Below are 22,313 nucleotides of genomic sequence, written 5' to 3' on the forward strand. Positions count from 1 at the left end.
CAGGGCTGTAGAGTCGGTACAAAAATCATCCCATTCTGACCATCTTAAGGTACCCAAAAATTGCTCCGACTTCTCGACTCCTTAGCCTAATACTTACCAAGGCTGTGGAGTCGGTACAAAAATCATCCCACTCCAACTCCTCAATTTATGAAATCACCAACTCTAGGTACCCAAACATTGCTCTGACTCCTCGACTCCGACTCTACAGCCCTGCTCCTGATAACAACTTAACCCTTTACATTTCTGCTAATGCTGATCTCAAAGTACACCTGTCAGAGAGTTACGGAAGATGCCCTCCTAACATCTAGGATTAATGCTGATCATCTGATAGTTATAATGTTGTATATGGAACCCAGCAGTCGCCTAGACAGAAACCCGGGGCGCTCAGTTGAATAGGAAATTTAAACTACACACGTCTTGATGTTCTATTTTTACCAGGAGCATTTATCCTTACTGGATCTCTCCTTTAAATGTGTTGTGGCAGCATTTGTATGAATCTATGATTGTTATAACTGTCCCCCATATGCTTCTAAAAGTAATGGTTATTATACTAAGATGCACAGCTGATGGTGATTACAACTATTAATCTGCAACATCTCTTACAACAAGGATGTAATGGAATGGAATTAAAGAGAACCCGAGGTGGGTTTGAAGAATATTATCTGCATACAGAGGCTGGATCTGCCTATACAGCCCAGCCTCTGTTGCTATCCCAAACCCCCCTAAGGTCCCCCTGCACTCTGCAATCCCTCCATAAATCACAGCCACGCTGCTGACAAACAGCTTGTCAGAGCTGGCTGTGTTTATCTCTATAGTGTCAGTCTGCTGCTCTCCCCGCCTCCTGCAGAACTCCAGTCCTCGCCTGCATCCCTTCCCTCCCTGCTGATTGGAGGGAAGGGACGGGGGCAGGGACCGGAGCTATGCAGGAGGCGGGGGAGCAGCTGAGACTGACACTACAGATGTAAACACAGCCTCACAGCATGGCTGTGATTTATGAGGGATTGCAGAGTGCAGGGGGACCTTAGTGGGGTTTGGGATAGCAACAGAGGCTGGGCTGTATAGGCAGATCCAGCCTATGTATGCAGATAACATTCTTTAAACACACCTCGGGTTCTCTTTAAAGCCAAGATATTGTTTTTCTGTGGGGTTTTGTACAAGTGTGTGTGTTGCACTATAATGAGGGAATGTATTGCTAGATCTGACTAATTCGGCTAGCTACCAGTTATTCTTAATAGTCACAACTTTTGGAAGCAAAACTAATCAAAACGTAACCCACCACGAAGTCTGTTGTATCTCTAAATATACCACCTTTTTCTGATCACATCTCCTTGACCTCAAGTCTTTTAGAATATGTCCTCATATAGCACTACCATCATTGAGCCCCCATTCCAAAGAGACCCTTAAAGAGGAAATTCAGCCTAAACAAACATACTGTCATTAAAGGAATACTTAAGCCAAAAAAAAAAAAATGATATTTACTCACCCGGGGTATCCCTCAGCCCCCTGAAGCTGGATGGTGCCCTCGCAGCCCGGAAGTAGCCGCCGGCGGGGACAGGACGATCGGAGCGGGGCTTCGAGGGCACCATCCAGCTTCAGGGGGCTGAGGGATGCCCCAGGTGAGTAAATATCATTTTTTTTTTTTTGGCTTAAAGTATTCCTTTAAGTTACATTAGTTATGTTAATTAAAACAGATAGGTAATATAATCTCTTACCCCCCCTGTTTTAAAAGAACAGGCAAATGTTTGATTTCATGAGGGCAGCCATCTTTTTGGTTGAAAGGAGTGACAGGGAGCATGAGACACAGTTCCAACTGTCCTGATCACCCCTCCCAGTTGCTAGGCAGCGTGAATAACAACATAAGAAATCCCATCATGCTTTGCACAGCATCAGTTAAAAAAAACCCTGGCAGTTTTCTTTGATGGGTGGAATTTAGCTAAAAATGCAGCTAAAAATGATGCTTGGTAAGAAAAACAAAGCTCTGATGCTATAAAAGTCTTAAAGAAACACCAAGCCTTTTCAGTTCTGCTGAGTAGATTTTTAGTCCGGAGGTTCACTTTAACCCTTTTCCTTCAACCCAGTATCATTTTTAGGAACACGACAATGATCAGGGATATGGCTATACTAGGGTGACACAGTGACTTGTAGGTACCGCTCTCACCACAAAGCGCTAGTTCCCAAAGCTCATACCTTGAGCTTCCCTGCATTTCCTCTGGGCACTTTAATTCCTCCCACATCTGAACAACATCCTAGTAAGTGTATTTGTCCTCTCAACATTGGCATAAAGATATGTCAATTTTAGGTGTGTAGGCATGTCTTCTAATGTCGCTGACTTGTTTTTCAGCGATCTGCTATGATGAATCTCTCTCGTTCAGTGTCTGTTGTTCCTGCAGGACCTTCAAATAATATTCACACACTGTGGTGCTGCTCACGCATCCCCCACCCTCACCTCTCCAGGGAGCAGAACACACTGCTCAGCCAGACAGTGTGTCTGTAGAGCTTCACTAAACTCCTGTCCAAATGAACCTTAAAGGTACGTACACACATGCAATAATTGTTGGCTGAAATGGACGATAACGACTGTTTCAGCTGATATTCGAGTGTATGTACAGTGGCCGCCAAATTGATCCCGATCGGGCATTGGGGGTCATTGAGTATCCTTATCGACCACTGACTCCCAAGAAGGACTGCTTACAATGTTATTTATGCTCCCTCCACCCACAGGAATCCACTCTGTCGTGCGCCGATTGTCACCCTCCAGCCCCCTTCAGAGCAACAGAACACATCGTTAGCCTGAAAGCTAGGGATGTGTCTTTAAAGCATTGGTCCTCGATTTGTCACCTGAGGAATCATTTCCTGATCGCTGACGGGCAACAATTATTGCATGAGTGTAATTTCTGGGAGACAAATATTTCATGCTAGGTAGATTTACTATGATAGGAATTAGATGGTGAGCTCCTCAGAGGAACAGTTAGTGACATGACTGGTTCGGTGTAATTTGGGAAGCACTGGGGAAAATGTCAGCGCTGTGTAAATGTAAATAAAGTTTTGATCCTTGATGGTTACCCGTAACCTTCAAGTCTCTGTGAATGAGAGAGACCAGGAGCCCAATGGTGCAGTATCGTTAGACAAAGTGATGTAAGCACATATACTCACAAGGGTGGGTTGCAAGACTTGCAACCACCATCTAAGCCTGCAGGAATATAAACTTCCTTGCTTGGTGTCCCAGGTCTGTTGGTGCAGACGCCGGGCGGTCGCTCTCCTGGATTAGTTGTGAGGCCTCAAGGTCCTTGTGACTGAGACGCTCACATATCAGGCAGTCACATTCATGACCAAAAGTTCTGCAGGCACTTGTATTGACCTGAGGAAGCAGGCCAAGACCCGTGAACCGCGTTGTCTACCGTGCCTAAATAAACATTACTTTTTCCATTAAATAATGGTTTGTCATTCTGTGAAGGTAAGAAATTACGCTTCCCAAATATACAACATCTAGTAGTATCATATCATCAAGGGCGCCTCCACCAGTGTTTTTTTAACATAAATGTAAATAAATCCACTTGATAATAAAATAAAGGGATTTGAAGTGAGAGAAATGCAGAGGCTGCCATTTTCTCACACACGCACACACGCACGCACGCACGCACGCACGCACGCACGCACGCACGCACACACACACACACACACACACACACACACACACACACACACACACACACAGTGAAGCCAATGAAGACAGAATATGTGGTCTGCACACTCCTTCTGGGTCAGGGATTCAGAAAATGTAAGGTAAAAGATCAGAAGACAACCAGGAATAAATGGAAGTCATTTGGTTGCTCACACGTCTTTCTGTGCATGATAAATAAGTCATTTCCCCGCATCCCAGTTAACCCTGTGCAGTCTAAGCAGGCAGTAAAATGCCAAGAGTGGATGTTCTAATGTATTATAATTATGTGTGACTCACACGCTTCCAACATTACACTTCCCCAGATTCGACTGATGTATGTTTCATTCCTATTTCTGTTCTTAACAATGACACTGGCTTCCAGTAGCACATTAGGTCATGCAGGCAAAAATAAATATACAGCAATTTGCAAGATATTTTCTGCTGCCACACATATCATACGCGGCTGCACTCTGTTTGTGTGCCGTGTCAGGGCATCTGATTACTTTATTGTACAACACAGCTGATCCGGTCATTGGTGAGAGAGAAGAGTTGTGGTATAAGAAAGCACAAGTTTATATGTTCGTAATGCAATGTCCTCTAAAACAGATGCAACCTGAAACCCACATTTGTGTAAAAGCATGTCTGCCATCTGGTATGTGCTTAATGTGCCCGTAAAAATGCTCCTGCCTTTTATATGACTGGGTAAAGAGCATCATGCAGCCTGCTGTATCCTATATATGCCAATCACGAGTCATATTTTCTTACTTCAGGGCCTTCTTAAAAAGGCCATTTCAATTACACCTAATATATTGGTGGTTAGCTTGATCGCTGACTGTATATATCACAGAGATCAGCAATATCTCCTCAGGCCTCTTCTCTCATCTCTGGACTTCCCCATCAATGGCATTTCCCGCCTTCTATTCCATTCTGCCCTTATCTCCCCTCAGCCATATACATGTTACTGAGACATCAAAGTTATGTGTAGGGGACGACCATTAAACTCTGCCAAATCGATCAGGGAAGACAATAGCAACCAGAGAGTTATAGCAACCGTATCTGGTCACTATTCTTTCCTGCAAGATAAGCGGGTGCTGGGATGTGCCTGCCAGCACTTCCTCCTCCTTCTACAGGCATATATGAGGCTGACTGAAAGGTAATGAAACTGTGCTGGTTTCTCTTTCAGGGAGCTAGACACAGGAATACTGTGCAGGTGTTTGTGAAAGGCATTCATCGGCATGTCTGAACCTGCATATTGTTCAACACTAATTTAAATCTGTAGTGTAAAAACAAAAAGTCTGACACTTACCTATGGAGAGGGAAGGCTTTGGATCCTATGGAACCTTCTCTGTCCCCCTCTTAGTCCCCTTGCTGCTGCCCTGTCCCCCGGTATAGTTACAATAGTTACACCACCTCTGGGAGCCCCCAGAAATCTCCGTGAGCCCGAGTGCAGTTGGTTGAATATGAGGAACAGGGGTGACAGCGCTGGAACGAGAGGACCGAGAAGAGACAGAGAAGGCTCAATAGCATCCAGAGCCTTCCCTCTCCATAGGTAAGTATCACTTTTTTTTTAAATGTATTTTCACTTCAGAATTACTTTAAAGCAAGTGAAAGCACTTCACATGTCATCACAGCAGATGGAAGAATACTACGGTATTCAAATGTCAGAGAACATACAATACATTGCCAAAAATATTGGAATATCTGCCTCGACATATACATGAAATTTAATGACATCCCATTCTTAATCAATAGGAGTTAATATGGGGTTGGGCCACCCTTTCCAGCTACAACCGCTTCAGCTCTTCTGGGAAGGCATTCCAGAAAATTAAGGAGATTGTTTATGGGAATTTTTCACTATTATTCTATAAGAGCGTTTGTGAGGCGAGGGGAGAAAGCCTGGCTTGCAGTCACTGCTCTAATTCACACTAAAGGTGAGGTCGGGGGTCTGTGCAGGCCAGCCATGTTCCTCCACACCAAGCTCGTTCATCCAGGTCTTTATGGGCCTCTCTCTATGCACTGGTGCACAGTCATGTTCAAACAGGAAGAGGCCATCCCCAAATTGGTCCCACAGTGTTATGAGCATGAAATTGTCTAGAAGTCCTGGGCTGGCAACCTAAAGCATTCAGAGTTCCTTTCACAGAAACTATGGGGACAAGCCCAACCCATAAAAAGCAACCTCACACCATAATCCCCCTCCTCTAAACGTTAAACTTGGCACAATGCAAACAGGAGATTTCCGTTCTTCTGGCAATGGCCAAACCCAGACTCCTTCATTGGATTGGCAGGCAGAATCAGAAGCATGACTCGTCACTTAAGAAAACCTGCCTTCACTCCAGAGTCCAGTGGTGGCATGCTTTACACCACTGCTTGTGGCAGTTTCCATTGCACTTAGTAATGTAAGGCTTGGTGCAGATGCTCAGCTATAGAAACCCATTCAATGAAGCCGTTATTGCGCTGACCCTGCTGTGTGATTTTGTCTGGCCTATCTGCTGTTGGTCCCAACCACGTCCTTTTTTAATAATACCACTAACAACCATGGAATATTTAGTTGCAAGGACATTCCACAAATGGACTTACTGCACAGGTGGCCTCCTATTACAGTACCATGCTGGAATTTACTAAGCACCTGAGAGCAACTCATTCTTTTACACACGTTTGTAGAATTAGTCTGCATGTGTAGGTGCTTGATTTTCTATACCTGTGGCCATGAAAAAGAATTGAACACCTGAATACAATGATTCGGAGGGTGTACCAATACTTTTGGCAATATAATATAGCTTTTCCAAGCACACTTTTTTATGTGTGATAGTGGTAATGAAAGTGTCAACATATTAATTGGTGTGAAGTGCTTTTGTGGTGGAAATCCTCACACAAAGAGAATAAAAGCATTCATACTTATCTAGGGCTTTCTCCAGCCCCTTTCAGACCGCAGGCTTCCTCACTGTACCCCAGGAAGCTCGGATCGTCTGCTAGCCAGCCCAGTAACTTTTTTCAGTCATGCTAAGTTGCATGTTGGCCCCTCTCACGCTTCCTGGTAGTAGTACTGCACAGGATCACAACATTCCTGAGCACGGGAGCACAACGAGGGCCCGAGCACCGGGTCCTGCAAGCACAACTGAGCAAAGTTACCAAGACAGCTTGTGAGAAGCACAGGGGATGGGGGCGTCGGTGGTGAGGGGGCTGAAGGAAGCCCCAGGTAAGCATCAATACTTTAATTCTCTTCGTCTCAGGTACACTTTAATATGGTGGCCTAACTACGGGTTCAGAAATGTTGATGTATGGCATTCACAAGCACCAGCTCAGCATTCCCATTCCTCTACCCTAAAGGAGAAACAGCAATAGCCTCTTTATCCTTCAGCAGTCCTTGTATACAGAAGCTCAGACAGGTTGATCACACATGTGTAAACAGGACTGCCTTTAAAAGGCACAGGAAGTACTTCAAGTGGACCCAAATTAAAAATACGAGAGTTCAGAAATAAAATCTATTTTCTAAATTATAATAATAAATAGCAGCTTTTTTTTCAGCTGCATGATGACAAATATAAAATATTTTACATTTATTGGAGGAACCCCTCCCTTCCTTTCAAATTGCCGGGATTTTTCCGGCAAACTGGTGGAGTAGATGGTGTCCGGCAATGGAGGAATTGCTAATGGCTGCCCCCAGTATAACCCTAGCTATGAAAAGAGAAGGGTGAAAAGCATGCACTGAAATGCTCATAGGTCTGAAGGAGTGTTTATTTATCTTTGTATGTGTCAGAGTGGTGCAACTAAATATTTTGAATTAAAACAATGTTTGGTTTGGGTCCGCTTTCAGTACTGGAAGTGATGTGTAGAAAGGCAATGCTGCTCAGCTTCTAAGCTTACATAGGAAGATGTGTATATTCTTTCTGTTACAGAAATCTCTTCCTTGAGAGAGTTATGAAGCTTATGTGATGTCCCAGAGCAGATTGCCATTTGTCATAACTAACATCACCATTATTGATTTATAAAGCACCAACATATTCAGTAGCACTGTACAGGGTAAGAAACAAACATGGGGTACATAATAATATAGACAATCGTATATACAAAATATTGACATTGGTACATAATACAGAATTGGTAGACATAGTCATTACAGTGACAAATGTAACATGTTGACACAAAAGGGTGAGAGAGCCCTGCTCTTGCAAGCTTACAATCTAATGTTAGGAACACACGATCGTTTGAGTTCGATAGATCATTTCCATCATGTCTGATATTATTTTCAATCATTTTACCGCTCAATTTCTCATAAAAGTGACTGGAAATTGATAAGAAAATTTAAGAGAATCAAGCAGGAAATCGAGCGGAAAAACGAATCGAAGATTGATCAAATGGAAAATCGACTGAAAAAACTCATCGTGTGTACCTAGCATAAAGGAATAGGGAGGAAACAAGAGGTAGGTAATATACAACGTGTATATCTAGAATAAAATGTGTTGTTAGGTTATATTTATGGTGTCTAATTATGTATAAAAATGGTAGAATGGTTGAAATGCGTTTACAGTATATTATATCACCCACCACCATGTAATAAAGAATACTGTAACAGCATCATTACTGTCCTTATTTTGCTGCCTCCACTGATTAGGGAATAAGACCTGCTTACAGTGGAAATACTGCAAAGGGGAATCACTATGGACCATTACTGAAAAATAGACACTTTAAATATATATTACACTGTCTTACAGCACAATTTTATATTTAAAATGAATAGTGGGAAACATACAAACATAGAAAACAGGCGATGTCAGCAATTATTAGCTGTTGATTAAGATACTGTAAGTACTAACACAAGTGATCAACCTCCCCAACCCCAGCTAATTAAACTGGGGACAGTCAGACAGTATGTTACTTTTTGAAGCAGGTAACTCTGGAAAAATAATTTAGGTGCACCAGTTTCATTGTTGATCATCAAATGTGAAAACCTGTGTTAAATCAGAAATGGTGTCTAACACAAACCTCCGGCCTTAAGGTCAAGTCCAGTCAAGTATGCCAGCTGCCTAAGCCATTGCAACACATTTCAGTTTTAATAAATTAACCAGATACCTAATATTGATAGAATACTGTTTTTTGGTTGCTTGATACTGTCTGTTACAGAGCTGTTCTATGACTGGTGTTCCTGAGCTCTGACTCATAAGGAACCACCCACAGCTCTCTAGAAACTCAGCACACATCATGCTTTGAAATGTAGTAAGAACAAATCTGGCACTGCTGTAGCAAATTTGCCATGTACACAGTGGACATAAGTATGTCTTTATAAGCAATAAGATAGCTGTTGGTGCAGTTGGTATTGAGATGTTGATATCTCATATTTTGGCAATTGCGTAAATAAAATATTTGAGCAAAATCATAATGTTAATAATACAGATAACTGACTTCAGTCACTTTAAGGGCTGGTTCAGACGGACGCTTGCAGAGCGTTTACAGCCAGCGTTCGGGGCTTGGTGTTAAACGCTCCTATTCAAGTGAATGGGAGCGTTTGTACCAAGCTTTCAAGCGCGTTTGCGCATACGCGGCGTTCAGGTCCCGATTTTCCTTGGGCGTTCAAGGAGCCCCTGGAAGCTACATGTAGCTTCCAGGGGCGGTTAACCGCAACGGCTAATGTCCCTCTAGGGGAAGAAAAAAACGCGACCACATCCAAACGCAACACGAACGTGACGCCTCCAAACGTCCGTCTGAACCAGCCCTTAGGCCTGGGGATAAAAATTAAACCAGGGGGCAAAGGTTTCTCAGGGAGATATTCCTTGGCCTGGAAACATTATACTACAGTATATTATGATGGTTCTTCAGTCTACCCATACAGTATTTGGTCTGGACTAGTTTCGTGCTCGCTCTTGATACTCAAGCTTTCCATTTACACTACCTTGCAAAAGTCTGGAAACACCATCATGTAAAATATAAATGTATGGGTTTGTTTGTTTGTTTTGTTTTCAGTATTAAATCTTGCCCACTAGAGAAATAGTTAACAGTGGGCAAAGAATTTTAACAGGAGAAAATCAGAAGAAAGGTTTATGGACAGATGGGAAAGAACGTACGCAGGATGCAAACCAGGAGGAAATGGGCTACCAAAATGTCCCACACCTATGGCCTCACATGGAGGTGGAACTGTTGTAGTGGAGGTTGTTTTGGAGCAGATAATGTCCTGAATCATGTGAAAGGCATGCTGAACAGTATTGCCACCATTCCATAAAGCAGCACCACACCATTTCCCATAGTCTACATCTAACTGGAGCCAGATTTACTCTCCAACAAGACAAAACCATCACACACTCCCGAGCTATGTAAAAGCTAGCTGAAGAGGAAGTTGTCACTGGGAGTCCTTTCTGTTACAGAATGTCTTGTCCAATCAACTGCTCTGCTCTGAGAGGACCTCTGACAAAAACGTCCAGTCAGGAAATAACATGTTTAAGGAGCATAGCACAGAATTTCAACATTTGCGAAAACTGAGATTCAGTGCAAGTGTGAAAAAGCAGATCTAACTTCCAGGGGAGGCTTGTATTATGCTTATATCTGCACATGTAAATACTGTTCCCTATCAGAGTTCATCTATATTACCTGTAATGACTTAGTTGTGAGTATACAACAAAAATATAGCCTACACCGGCTCAGATTAAATTAACTTTTCTCTTGAGTTTTCTCACAGGAGATGTTTTTACATCATATCAATAAATTACCTTTACAGCCTCCAGCAAGAACAAAAGTACTTAAAACAAGTTGTCTCAAATCAACTTAACTGATATTACTTTTCCTGTCTAATTTTGAGTACCTTTTCACTTGCTAGGTGTGGATAAGATATTTTATAAATTAGATGAAGAATTATCTCCTGGGAGAAAACTTTTGTACATCCAGGCATCCATTTTTTACAATACAGAGTTGTTGTGTTGTCTCGCACACACTAGAGGATCAAACCTGTGGAGGGAGTGCTCAAGCTAGAAAAAAGGGATGACGCCTTCTATGCAATGTTCAAAACAGGTAAAAAGCTGGCACAATCAAAGAAATATCTTTACTGGTTCCATGTAAAAGCATAGGGCCAACGTTTGGGAGCTGCGTAGGGCCCCTTTATCAAGGTAAGATTTGCTCACAGGCAAAATCTGTCTGCTGCCATGTAAAGCTCCTATTTCAGGAGAAGAATGGAGACAGGCTATTCAAGACACTCGTACTAGACAATGTGTCTTGAGGAGCGTGACTTCCTTCTTTAGATGAGGAGCCTGACTCCAGTCTATGGGTGAGGAGCCTGATTCCCTTCTTTGGATGAGGAGCCTGACTTCCTTCTTTGGATGAGGAGCCTGACTCCCTTCTTTGGATGAGGAGCCTGACTCCCTTGTTTGGATGAGGAGCCTGACTCCCTTCTTTGGATGAGGAGCCTGACTCCCTTCTTTGGATGAGGAGCCTGACTCCCTTCTTTGGATGAGGAGCCTGACTCTCTTCTTTGGATGAGGAACCTGACTCCCTTCTTTGGATGAGGAGCCTGACTCCCTTCTTTGGATGAGGAGCCTGACTCCCTTCTTTGGATGAGGAGCCTGACTCCCTTCTTTGGATGAGGAGCCTGACTCCCTTCTTTGAATGAGGAGCCTGACTCCCTTCTTTGGATGAGGAGCCTGACTCCCTTCTTTGGATGAGGAGCCTGACTCCCTTCTTTGGATGAGGAGCCTGACTCCCTTCTTTGGATGAGGAGCCTGACTCCCTTCTTTGGATGAGGAGCCTGACTCTCTTCTTTGAATGAGGAGCCTGACTCTCTTCTTTGAATGAGGAGCCTGACTCCCTTCTTTGAATGAGGAGCCTGAATCTCTCCTTTGAATGAGGAGCCTGACTCCCTTCTTTGGATGAGGAGCCTGACTCCCTAGCTGGATGTGCCAGCTATTTACCTTCTTTTTTATTATTTTCACAATACACCTGTGATGTTTTTTTTGTTTTTTCTTAAATCAGATACCTCAGTAGGGCTAGCTGAGACCCTCCTCATCTTATTCGCTGAGCTCCCCTAATTGTTCTGCGTAGGCGCTGGTGGTTTTTATGCCTGTGCAGTTGCATGGAGCCGATTGTAGGTGCAGAAAAAAGCATTGTATGAGCGATCCCATACTCTGTACACAGAGGGGGGCGCAGCCACGAACAATGTTCAGCTTTAATGTTTAAAATGGTTGAGAGGGTCCTAGCGCAGTATATGAGGGGCATAGGACGACCGGGGAAGCCTCTGGCCCATCCAAAGGCTCCCCCCTACTGAGGTAAGTATCTAAGTATTTTAAAAAAACAAAAAACATTTTCATACATATATGCTTTAAAGAGGTAACGTAGTATAAATGCTTTTCTATGCATTTGTATATTATGTGGTAGATAGGACTGGATGGTCCTTTACTAGCAATGCACAGCTAGCTCTCACATTTTCCCAGCACACTGAAGAGACTTACAGTCGGATCCCAGACTCATAACATCAAATTAAATCCAAACTAGTAGCAATAAATGATTTCCTGTGTGGACGCGGTTGTGGGTTAGTACCGAACATACAGCCTGGAGCAAGTCCCAGACAGACCCTTCAACGCCATTATGACCCACAGCCTCAGGTTCTGTCCCAGACAAACACTGTGAAAGACATTGGCACAGCGGTAGATGGCATCCCACACACAGATGCTGCATTGACATCAATATACAGCCACAAGACACGGCTTGATATAAACACACAAACCGAAAAGTCTAGATTTATTGGACCTTCTCCATCCATCAAACAAACAACCATAAAGAACACAGCGATGATGAATAAGCTTTTAGTAAGCTTTTTTTTCGCCAGTTATGCACTAAACAGGATCTTCCATCCTAATTAATATAAATAATTCAAAAAACATAAAACAATAGATCATTAGATAATCATTTGGTTGCCATTTTAAGTGAAGTACATTTTAAAAACATTATCAAGTACATAATACTGTGGTGTATTAAGATATCAAATGCAATTTACATAATTTACTACATTATTTCATTATTTGTCCCCAAGTTTTGTACAAGACCACGTCAGTTTTGATAAATGGTGCTATCTATGTCTCCTCAGCCTCCAGGACTAAGAGACAGTTCTGAAGTAAAGTATCAACATACACTGTGTAGATGTAGACTATGGCCTCAATTCACTAAGATCATGCTGGAGATAATAAGGCAAGAGAAAAACTTACCTCCACTAGTAAGAGAGTTATCTTATCTCTTCATTCCTTACGTTACCTCTTCTGTAGTTAATTTACCTCCTCTGTAGTTAAGTTACCTCTTCTGTAGTTAAGTTACCTCCTCTGTAGTTAAGTTACCTCTTCTGTAGTTAAGTTACCTCCTCTGTAGTTATTTTCACATGCAGTTAATGAACAGCCTGTCTTTAACTCTGGAGTTATTTTAAGGATTAAAGAGTTAACTTAAAGACAGAAGAGTTAACTTTAGGTTTGCCTGAGGTAACATGTTTCCTGAATACTTCATGCCTTATCACCATGGTAACAACTCTAGAAGAGTTATTAAAGACAGGAGATACGATTAGTGAATTGAGGCCAATATCTGCTACCTATTTCAGTTCTTCTCTGCCTTCTTGTGCACCCAGTCCAAGCCCTCCGCCTATGTCTTCACCTCAGCACCACGCAGCGGTACGGACATCTGTTCATCATTATTCATATACTGAAGTATAATTGCACTCTGCACCCCCTGATGTGCAGTACCGAGGTGACAATAGCAGCTGAGGAACTGGAACAGGTCATGTGTTGTGCACAAGTCAGCAAGCCTACACTAATAACAATACAGAGGAGGATGAAGTGGGTGGGAAGCAGAAGCTACAATGCATGCTGGGAAGGGAAGTCCATACTTTCAGTCAGTGCTTCTTTCTTTTACAAACTGTAACTGTGAAACAGGGCTGTGGAATTGGTACAAAAAAATTATCTGACTCCAATTCAGACTCCTCAGCTTATGAAACCACTGACTCCGACTCCAGGTACCCAAAATTGCTCCGTGATATATGGTACCATTTTTCAAATATGGGGACTTGTACAAAGTAGGCAGATAAATAATGTAAATTGCATAAAGTTTCTAAATGGACTAGGTATAAGGCCCAGTTCACACTTGCGTTGAAGTGGAAAACGGATCTGATCAGCAGTCGATCGGATCAGTTTTCACTCCGTTGCCACTCTGTTTCCGTTCTGCTGCTTTCTTTCCATATCCCCATATGAGAAATCCAGGGCTCGTCCGCATTTCCCTCTAGGTATCGCATGGTGGTTTAGGGGCCCCTGGCCAGTGAGAGAGACTGGGGCCCCTGGCTGTCGTGCGAACCAGTGTTTGTGATTTTACATATCCCCATACCCCCCCAGACTCCCGCCCTCAAAGTGTATTTTTCTATCTAGAACGGTCTGTTTTTTCACTAGTTTGAAGAAACGTCCCGTTTTCTCATTGCCCCCAATGCAGCGCTAAAGCTTCGGTTTCTGTTCCGCTGGGCTCAAGAAACTTGCGATCCGTTTGAAGGGACGGACGTGAATGGATCCATAGGTTAACATTGGATCCATTCCCATCCGTTCCGATTCAGGAATGGACCGTTCTTTAGCGCAAATGTGAATCGGGCCTTAGTGAATTGACAAACCATGTGGTATTACAGTATGTGTATGATTAGCTTTCAGCAAAAAGGAGAAGTTCCGCACAAAGTCCTGCGTTCAATCGAGTCCAAACTTTATTGATACAGGTAAAAGCCAAACAGTCATAGAGCTGACATGTTTCGGAATCACAGGTCCTTAATCATAGCATGTTTGGCTTTTACCTGTATCAATAAAGTTGGGACTCGATTGAACGCAGGACTTTGTGCGGAACTTCTCCTTTTCGCTGCATATTTGGGTCAAGTTGCCTGGTTCCAGCACTTTCCTGGTGTCCGAGGTGCAGCGGAATTCACCTATTTGCTATGATTAGCTTTCAGGATAACCAAATATCATAACCGCTAAAGTAACTGATCCCCCCACCTCCCATATTTAGTGCCTGAACAGGCAGCAACCAAAAGAGGCATCTTTCTTTTCAATATATTTTCACGTTTTTCTTTCCTGCAGCTACCAAGCATTCATACAAAAATCCAGTGGAAAAACTGGGGCTGTTGGGGGAGGGGGGGGGGGCTATGCACCTTTAGTACAGCATGCAGAGAGCACAGCAGGAAGAGTGCTGTAGTATGTCCTAGCCTGGTCTCTCTCAATGGGGGCTGAGATAATAAACTTCCTGTAGCAGGTGACATAACAAGTCACAAGGACGTTATTAGCAGACAGTGGCAGTGCACTTATAGCTAGCACTGCTTCCTGCTGTGCTCTGCATATAGCACGTGGCTAGCACAATAGCTCTCCACTGCTCTGATCGATTGACCCACTAATGTCCTAACCATACCTGAGATATTAACTCTCTGCGATACTATTTACCCTCTATTATCCTCATCCTCTTCCTGGTATTATATCACCCACCATACCTATGCTGTTTTCCTGTCTATATAGAGTTGAGGCCTGTGTCAGCCTTTTGTTAGACTTTGGAGGAGGAAGAAGGGGGGATTTATCATTTAGGGGTGCTCCAGGAGACACGATCACTAAATAAGGCACTGCTAACTATTACTCTCTCTTTTTCCATCTGAGATGTTTTAAGCAAGTACTGTTGCATCAGATAAATAAACCACTGCTTATGAGGTGGCATCTGATTAGAGAATAAACATTAAAATTATATGTAAATAAAAACCTATATGTGCCAGTCCACATGCACCATGCCAACAAATAACTATACCATGCCCAAATAAAAAGTATTGGCTCTTGGGAGTATGTGCGATTAAATTGTACATAACATACATACAAATATCTAATACCCTAACCCTAAAAGGTAGTTAAATCCAAATAGTGTCACCTGTATCAACAGTACATCAGTGTTGCTACTGTTGACATTATTGGATTTACCTCTTGTCTGGGGACACTGAAGAAATTACCTATGGGCACAATGTTTTTTGGACTGTATCTTTTTAGCATTGGGGACTGCAGACCCATTTTTTGTAGGCAGTTAGATGGACGTTAGGGTATTGGATATTTGTATGTATGTTATGTGCAATGTAATTGCCTATTGAGATATATATATGTATATATATATATATATATTTTTTTTTTTCCACATGCACCCAAGAGCCAATCCTTTTTTTGTTACTCAATACTGTTGTCGCAGCCTGGTGTTTATCCAACACAATCCAAGAGATTTTTCAAGGAGTCTGAATCCAGCTAAAAACGAGAATTTACTGCCTCAAATTAATGAATATCTGTGAAAGATTTGCAATGGCAACATAGATAGAACAATGCATAAAACAATAAGTAAGTTATTGTGCGTTGTCTGCATGATGTCCAGCACACAAAGTGATTTGTACTCATCTGATATGCCATTGTAAATTGCAAAATGCTCTGGTGCAGGGCCGTTTCTTGGGCAGTGCGGGCAGGGCAACCGCCCTGGGCACAGACTGGCTAGTAGAAGAAGGGGGGTTAAGGCAAAAGGACATAACCACTAGGGAGCTGGTGACCAGAGCTGTGGAGTCGGTACGACCGACTCAAGATACCCCAAATTGCTCCAACTCCGACTCCTCAGTCTAATTCTTATCAGGACTGTGGAGGTTGTACAAAAATCATCCAACTCCGACTCCTCAGTCTAATTCTTATCAGGACTGTGGAGTTTGTACAAAAATCATCCAACTCCGACTCCTCAGTTTTATTGAAACCACCGACTCCGACTCAGAGTACCCGAAATTGCTCCGACTCCACAGCTCTGCTGGTGACGCGCGGTGCAGCCAAATGGAAGAAGAAAGAAGATTACCAGCGCAATCACCTTCCTTGACTCCTCCTGGGCTGCCTGTGTCTGACGTCAAGTCATCATCACGTCACCACCGCGTGATGACACCTGATGTCCTGTAGCGGTACTGCAGGCTGTCAGTGCGCGGAGCCCATGGAGGAGTCGGCTTTCCGGGCTCTCTTCACCTGTGTGTTCTCCTGGTCCCTGCTTCCTCCTGGATGAGCGGCTGGTCCCTAGTAAGTAGGCAGATCTACTTGTGACCTGTGGCTGTCCCTAAAGAGTAAGGGTTCGCTAGTCGACGAGTGGGAGTGCGCAATTTTTACACCCTCGCCCTGGGTGCAATTTAGCCTAGAAACTGCCCTGCTCTGGTGTAGGGATCAGCAGCATGCAAAAGCTTTGTTCAATGGGGATGCAAATAGTTTACTTCCTGTTCTATACAACAATGTACTCATCTGGGATGATGGGAATTTGCTGAAATTTTGTACAACAAACTGGGTGGCACTTTTAGGAAACCGTAGCCAGTTTCAAACTGAAGGGTAAAGATATTTAAAGAGCAAAATACAGTGTGTAGCCATGATACACTTTACATTGATTTTGTAAAGAAAATAAGATATATGCTTTAAGCATTCACTTATACAACAATAGAACTCAATATGGCTGCCAAATAGACAGTGCAATGCTAAATGCTAACTATATGGGGGTCCACTATTCCACATATTTTCAGTAAATATTAAAAGACTTTCTTATAAATATGTCAAATCAATTCTAAGTTACCCACCAGCACCCCAAACACATGTACACCACTGCTGTGGATCAGCCTGTTGGTCTGAAAGCTCCCCCATCTCTCCTTCTCACTCCCCAATAAATGTGTGTGACATGATTACTCATATTTCTGTGATATTTTATTTGCACATCAATGTCATTAAAACTATGCTTAATCCAATCACTTCCAGGTCATATCCAGACCACTGACTATCAAACCTGATGTCCAGACAAGAGAACACAAACATGTGAGTAATTCTGTGGCACAGCAACAAGGAGGGGCGGGATACAGAGAACAGGGAATGGTGGGAGATGCAAACAAGCAGACTCACAGTGTGCAGTAAGGTAGGTAGAGAGGCTGCTGGCTATGGGATTAGTAAAAATAAATGGGCAGACAAGAATTTCTCATACCTCATTAGGGAAGGAAATCCTGTAATTGTTTATAACTGCACTGGGGTTATTCAGAGCTGATCGGACATACTGTATTTATAAGTACACTTTATCTTTTAAATATGTTCACATTACAGAACTCTTCTTAGTCATCTGTGTAGGAGGGGGAAGGACCTCGAATACGCTACAATGCCATGGATGTAAGAAGCATCTCATAGTACATTAACCCGTCAGTGATGAAATAAGAAACCATTATAGTTCATCAATTCCAGGAAAGTGGTCTACAGGTTACTTTAGTAGAAATACACAGAATGCCATAACACACACCTTAGGGATACAATGCGATATTCTCAACAGGCAGCTGTGAATCTGGCCTTCATAACATGGGCTCTGTGGAACTTTATTTAGACTAATTTCTTGCTGAATGTGAGGATTTTCCAATGATGAACATGGCACTATATTAGTACCAGCACTATCTGTGTTTTGTCACCAAAATAAATCCTAGATATTTGTTTTTATGCAGTATATAGCATAGTACATTTGGGATTGATATGTCAAAAACAACTGTTTATAGTCATTACTATTTGGAAGTAACAGTAGTTACTGTATTGTTATTGTATAGTTATCAGCCAGCCAATGGATCACATGACCGAAGTTTCCCTGTTTGCCAAACTGGCCTATTGGTTTCACCAGATTGCCAAAGGCTAGCTTCCCACTGGGGCATTGCGTTGTATTATGACGTGCACATAACACAATTGCAGTGGCATGTGATGTAACACAGGCAAAGAAGCAACGGGCCAATAGGTACGCTTACCATATGTGCTTCAACATGTGCGATTCTAGCAGCGCACTTCATGTTGAGTTGTAACAACGGAATTAGTTGCATTGCATAGTCCAGTGTTTCTCAAACCTGTCCTCATGTCTCCCCAACAGTGCATGATTTGCAGGCAACCTCACCTAGGCACAGGTGGGGTAATTAGTGTCTCAGCTAGGTGGATTCCATGTAGAAGAGATACTAATTACCCCACCTGTGCATAGGTGAGGCTGCCTGCAAAACCTTCACCGTTGGGGAGTCACGAGGACAGGTTTGAGAAACACTGGCATAGACTTTGAATCGCACCACATTAAAGTGCGTAAAACCAAGGCTGTGGAGTTGGAGTCTGAGTAATCGGTGGTTTTATAACTGAGGCGTCAGAGTTAGAGTCAGATGATTTCTGTACCCACTCCATGGCCATGCAAGGGATATGGAGTAGAAGTCGGCGTCAAGGAGTCAGGCAATTTTGGGTACTTGGAGTCGGAGTCAGAGGTTTCATAAACTGAGGAGTCGGAATCGGATGATTTTTGTACCGACCCCACAGCCCTGCACAAAACAGTATCTGTTACAATGCAACATTTCAGTTTGCATGTTCCCTAAAAGGGCAAGGCACAAAGAAATGCTTAGAATCCCTATTCATGATCTTCCCAGAGACAGATCTTCCCAGAGACACCGAGGAGAAGGCGAGAGGCCCAATAAACAGCCACCTTTGTGGCTACCTCTGATCCTCGTGTTAGCAGTGAGACAGAATGGCCATTACTTTGTGTTGGTAAATAGCCTCTCCGGCTGGCGATATGAGACGGCCCCCAGAAAAGAGAATTCAGACACAATCAAGCTGAGATCCAGCCGCGACATCTCAGACACAATTACTCAGATATGTTTCTATGCAAATTTCCTCATCTAAACTCTCCAAGCAAAAGCAGGATGCCTTTTGTTTTACAATGGACATACACAATGGCCCTCATTTTCTGTTATCAGTCTCAGCCTAATGTGAGATCGCAGGCAGCACTTTCCCACAAAGCGAGAACCAGACATTGATTTCTAAGAATGTGATGTGCAAGTATGATTCCACAATTGTTACCATGCTAATGTAATATGGGCACACTTGCACTACACACCTCCAGAGCACGTTAGCCATTCAACTGCTTCTGATATGAACTACCATTATAGGCAATGAATACACAGAGATCACTATACACAGATATATATAATATATATATAATATTAACAGGTCATCAGATTGCTCATTTAGGGTAAATTACCTGACAAATAAAATAAACAGAATAAAAAAAAAAAGACATGTAGGCTTCCCAGAATCCATAGCTGTCATCTGGCATCAAAAAATAGCTACTGAATCCAGACACAAACCTGTTAGTGGTGACACCCCAGACATGCCACCCCTGGTGGTACAATACTGTTGAGGAAGGTAAACCATCACCCAATGCTTTCATTCTATTCACACCCCCAGACCATTTACCTCAAGTGACTTTCTTGTGAGACACTGTGCTTACATAGGTTGACCCAAAGCAATACAGCCATGCAATAGTGAATATACAACCCACCTGCTCAGGGCCTTGGAAGCAGATTCTACACTGCGGGGTCCTCATGCCACTATCGATACTGCTGCCCAGGGAAACGGCGTCCAGCGCTGCCCCAAGCCTCCCGTCCTTTTCCTCCAGTCCCAAGTTGCGGGTTCTAGGATCAGACCCATAATATTCCTCATCATCGTCCCTGGAGGAACAGTCTGCAAAGGGTGGCCATCCACAGCCCCCCACCCCAAGACCGCGCATAGCGTGGCCTGGATCCGGCTCACTTCTCCCAGACCGGGTCAGCACCAGAACCTTCAGTTCATTGAAGAACATGCGAAGCCGGTATTTAAACATCATTCACCGGCCGGAGGTCCAGTGGTTTGGGGGCTTCCAGGGCACAGCCAAGCAGTTCCCAGAAGCAGAGGCATGGACACTGGTCCCGAATGACCCAAAGACAGTAGAATGCTTCTCGCTCTCCTGTGGTCCTGTTTGCCCGAGAGGGGGCCGCACTGCATGGGGTTAAGTGAGTGCAATTCCTTATGATCTAGGTAAAAGGTCTGGAGGGACTGCAATAAGGTGCATCCACCGACCCTTAAACTGCTGGATTGGAAAGCAAACGGTCTGGACTCTGAAGATACACTTCAGGAAATCTGATTCAAGCAGTGCAGCGTACAGCTTGTAAAATAAATTTATAATAATACAACATGCATTAGCAGCAAGGGCTGGAAAAAAAAGGGGGGTCAGCTAGGGGGAAATAAAACCTGCAGCCAGCAGGTGAGGGGTGGCTGAGCAATCTGGTGTCTGTCACCCGGAAGGATGGAGGAGAGCAGAAGGGGTTAAATGCAATTGAATACACGAGAAAGCAATTAACATGGATGCGGGATGGGGAAAGAAGGACCTGGCTGCCTGGGATAATGAGATCTCTTCTCTGCCCATCCTATCTCTGAGCGAGCGCAGCCCTCCATGCCCCCATGTTTAACAATAAAATATCCAGCAGACAAAAACACAAAAACCTATTCTGGAAAACCAACCCACTAAAAAAAAAAGGAAAGGAAAAAAATAGATGTAATCCAATGTAAAGGCAACGGTTTGGATGTGGTGCTGGATCCTATGTCTTCCCTCCCCCTTGCTTCCTCTTTCTTTTCCTCGGATGAAACAGGCAGGGCTCCTCTTTTGTTTCAGCTCTCAGCATCCCCAGCCTGATCTGTCTTGCCATCCATCCACTGGTGATCTGGGCAGCCGCGGATCAGCATCAGCATCTCCTCCATTCATCCAGCCAGGAAGCCACCTCACTGCAAGGGACACAAAACATACCCATCATCATTATTGCAATACAAACACAATGCAAGGAGACCCCCCTCCCCTTACTTGAGGCATAAGAAGCTTACCCTGCACTCATCAGCTCTTTATATGTACATATATACACACACAAGGCTATGTATGTACACATATACACGCTCTATGTATGTACATATATACACACACAAGGCTATGTATGTACACATATACACACACAGGCCATTATTTTTCCCACGTTTAAAGGCACACATGTAGGGGTGCTTTTCCGCTTGGAAGCGCAATCGCGCTAATGTTTGCGATCGCGCAAACTGCGTTGCCACTCGCCGTGATTCCCCTGTGAAGCCACCAGGAACGTAAAGCGATCGCACCAAAAATCGCGTAGGCAGGCGATTGCGTTTGCGAAAAATTCAAAACGCGCTAACGGAAAAGGAGCACCACGATTTACATGTTAATCGCAGTGCTGTGGCGATCGCCAAAATGCTAGCGATTCGCTTTTTTTGATCACAGCAAGTGAAAAAGCAGCCCTAGACATGAATCTGAATAACGATGCTGTTCATCCTTACCATTCACAGCCTTCAGGGTCCCGGAGATGCATCATTTACAGCCAGCAGCACAATCATCTATAGGTCTGGCTTTTTATTTTTTTATTGCATTCAGCAGTGGCAGAAATGGATAGCTTATAAAGCGAGAGCTGGATAAATATGGCTTCTTCTTCCGGTATGGCATGTTAAATAAAACATTTCGGTAGAGTGTATGTTGTGTGTGGAGGGCTGGGGAGGCGATGCTGCCTTGTGCTGCGCATCTGCAGCTGGCTGAGGATCTGAGGGGAGCAGCTGACGCGCTCAGTCACATGGCAGCGGGGCGGGAGATGCGAAAGTGGCCGTCCCGGTTATAGCCGCTTGCCGGGGAGCTGCCTGCCTGGTCGTATGCAGGCACAGACTCACTGGCCAGGAGAGAAGGGGGGAGATTTCGCCCAGGCCGCCTCTCCTTTCATGATTTAGGGCTGCTACAGTGTCTGGAGTATTCAGGTTTTTTGTATAAGGCAATA

At 43.6% G+C, this 22,313-nt stretch overlaps 1 protein-coding gene across 1 annotated transcript in view; it reads right to left on the reverse strand.

Moving 5' to 3' along the window:
- MARCHF9 (membrane associated ring-CH-type finger 9) overlaps positions 1 to 22,054 on the reverse strand; it is a 209,521-nt gene extending 187,467 nt beyond the window's left edge. The window contains exons 1-2 of the mRNA XM_068265143.1: positions 21,829 to 22,054; positions 20,000 to 21,258 (exon numbers count right to left, since the gene is read on the reverse strand). Coding sequence (XP_068121244.1) covers positions 20,000 to 20,323 — 324 coding nt within the window. The 5' untranslated portion in view covers positions 20,324 to 21,258; positions 21,829 to 22,054. The remainder of the gene's footprint in view (positions 1 to 19,999; positions 21,259 to 21,828) is intronic.
- Positions 22,055 to 22,313: the final 259 nt, after the last annotated feature.

Source organism: Hyperolius riggenbachi, chromosome 2, assembly GCF_040937935.1.
Source record: "Hyperolius riggenbachi isolate aHypRig1 chromosome 2, aHypRig1.pri, whole genome shotgun sequence".
NCBI lineage: Eukaryota > Metazoa > Chordata > Amphibia > Anura > Hyperoliidae > Hyperolius > Hyperolius riggenbachi.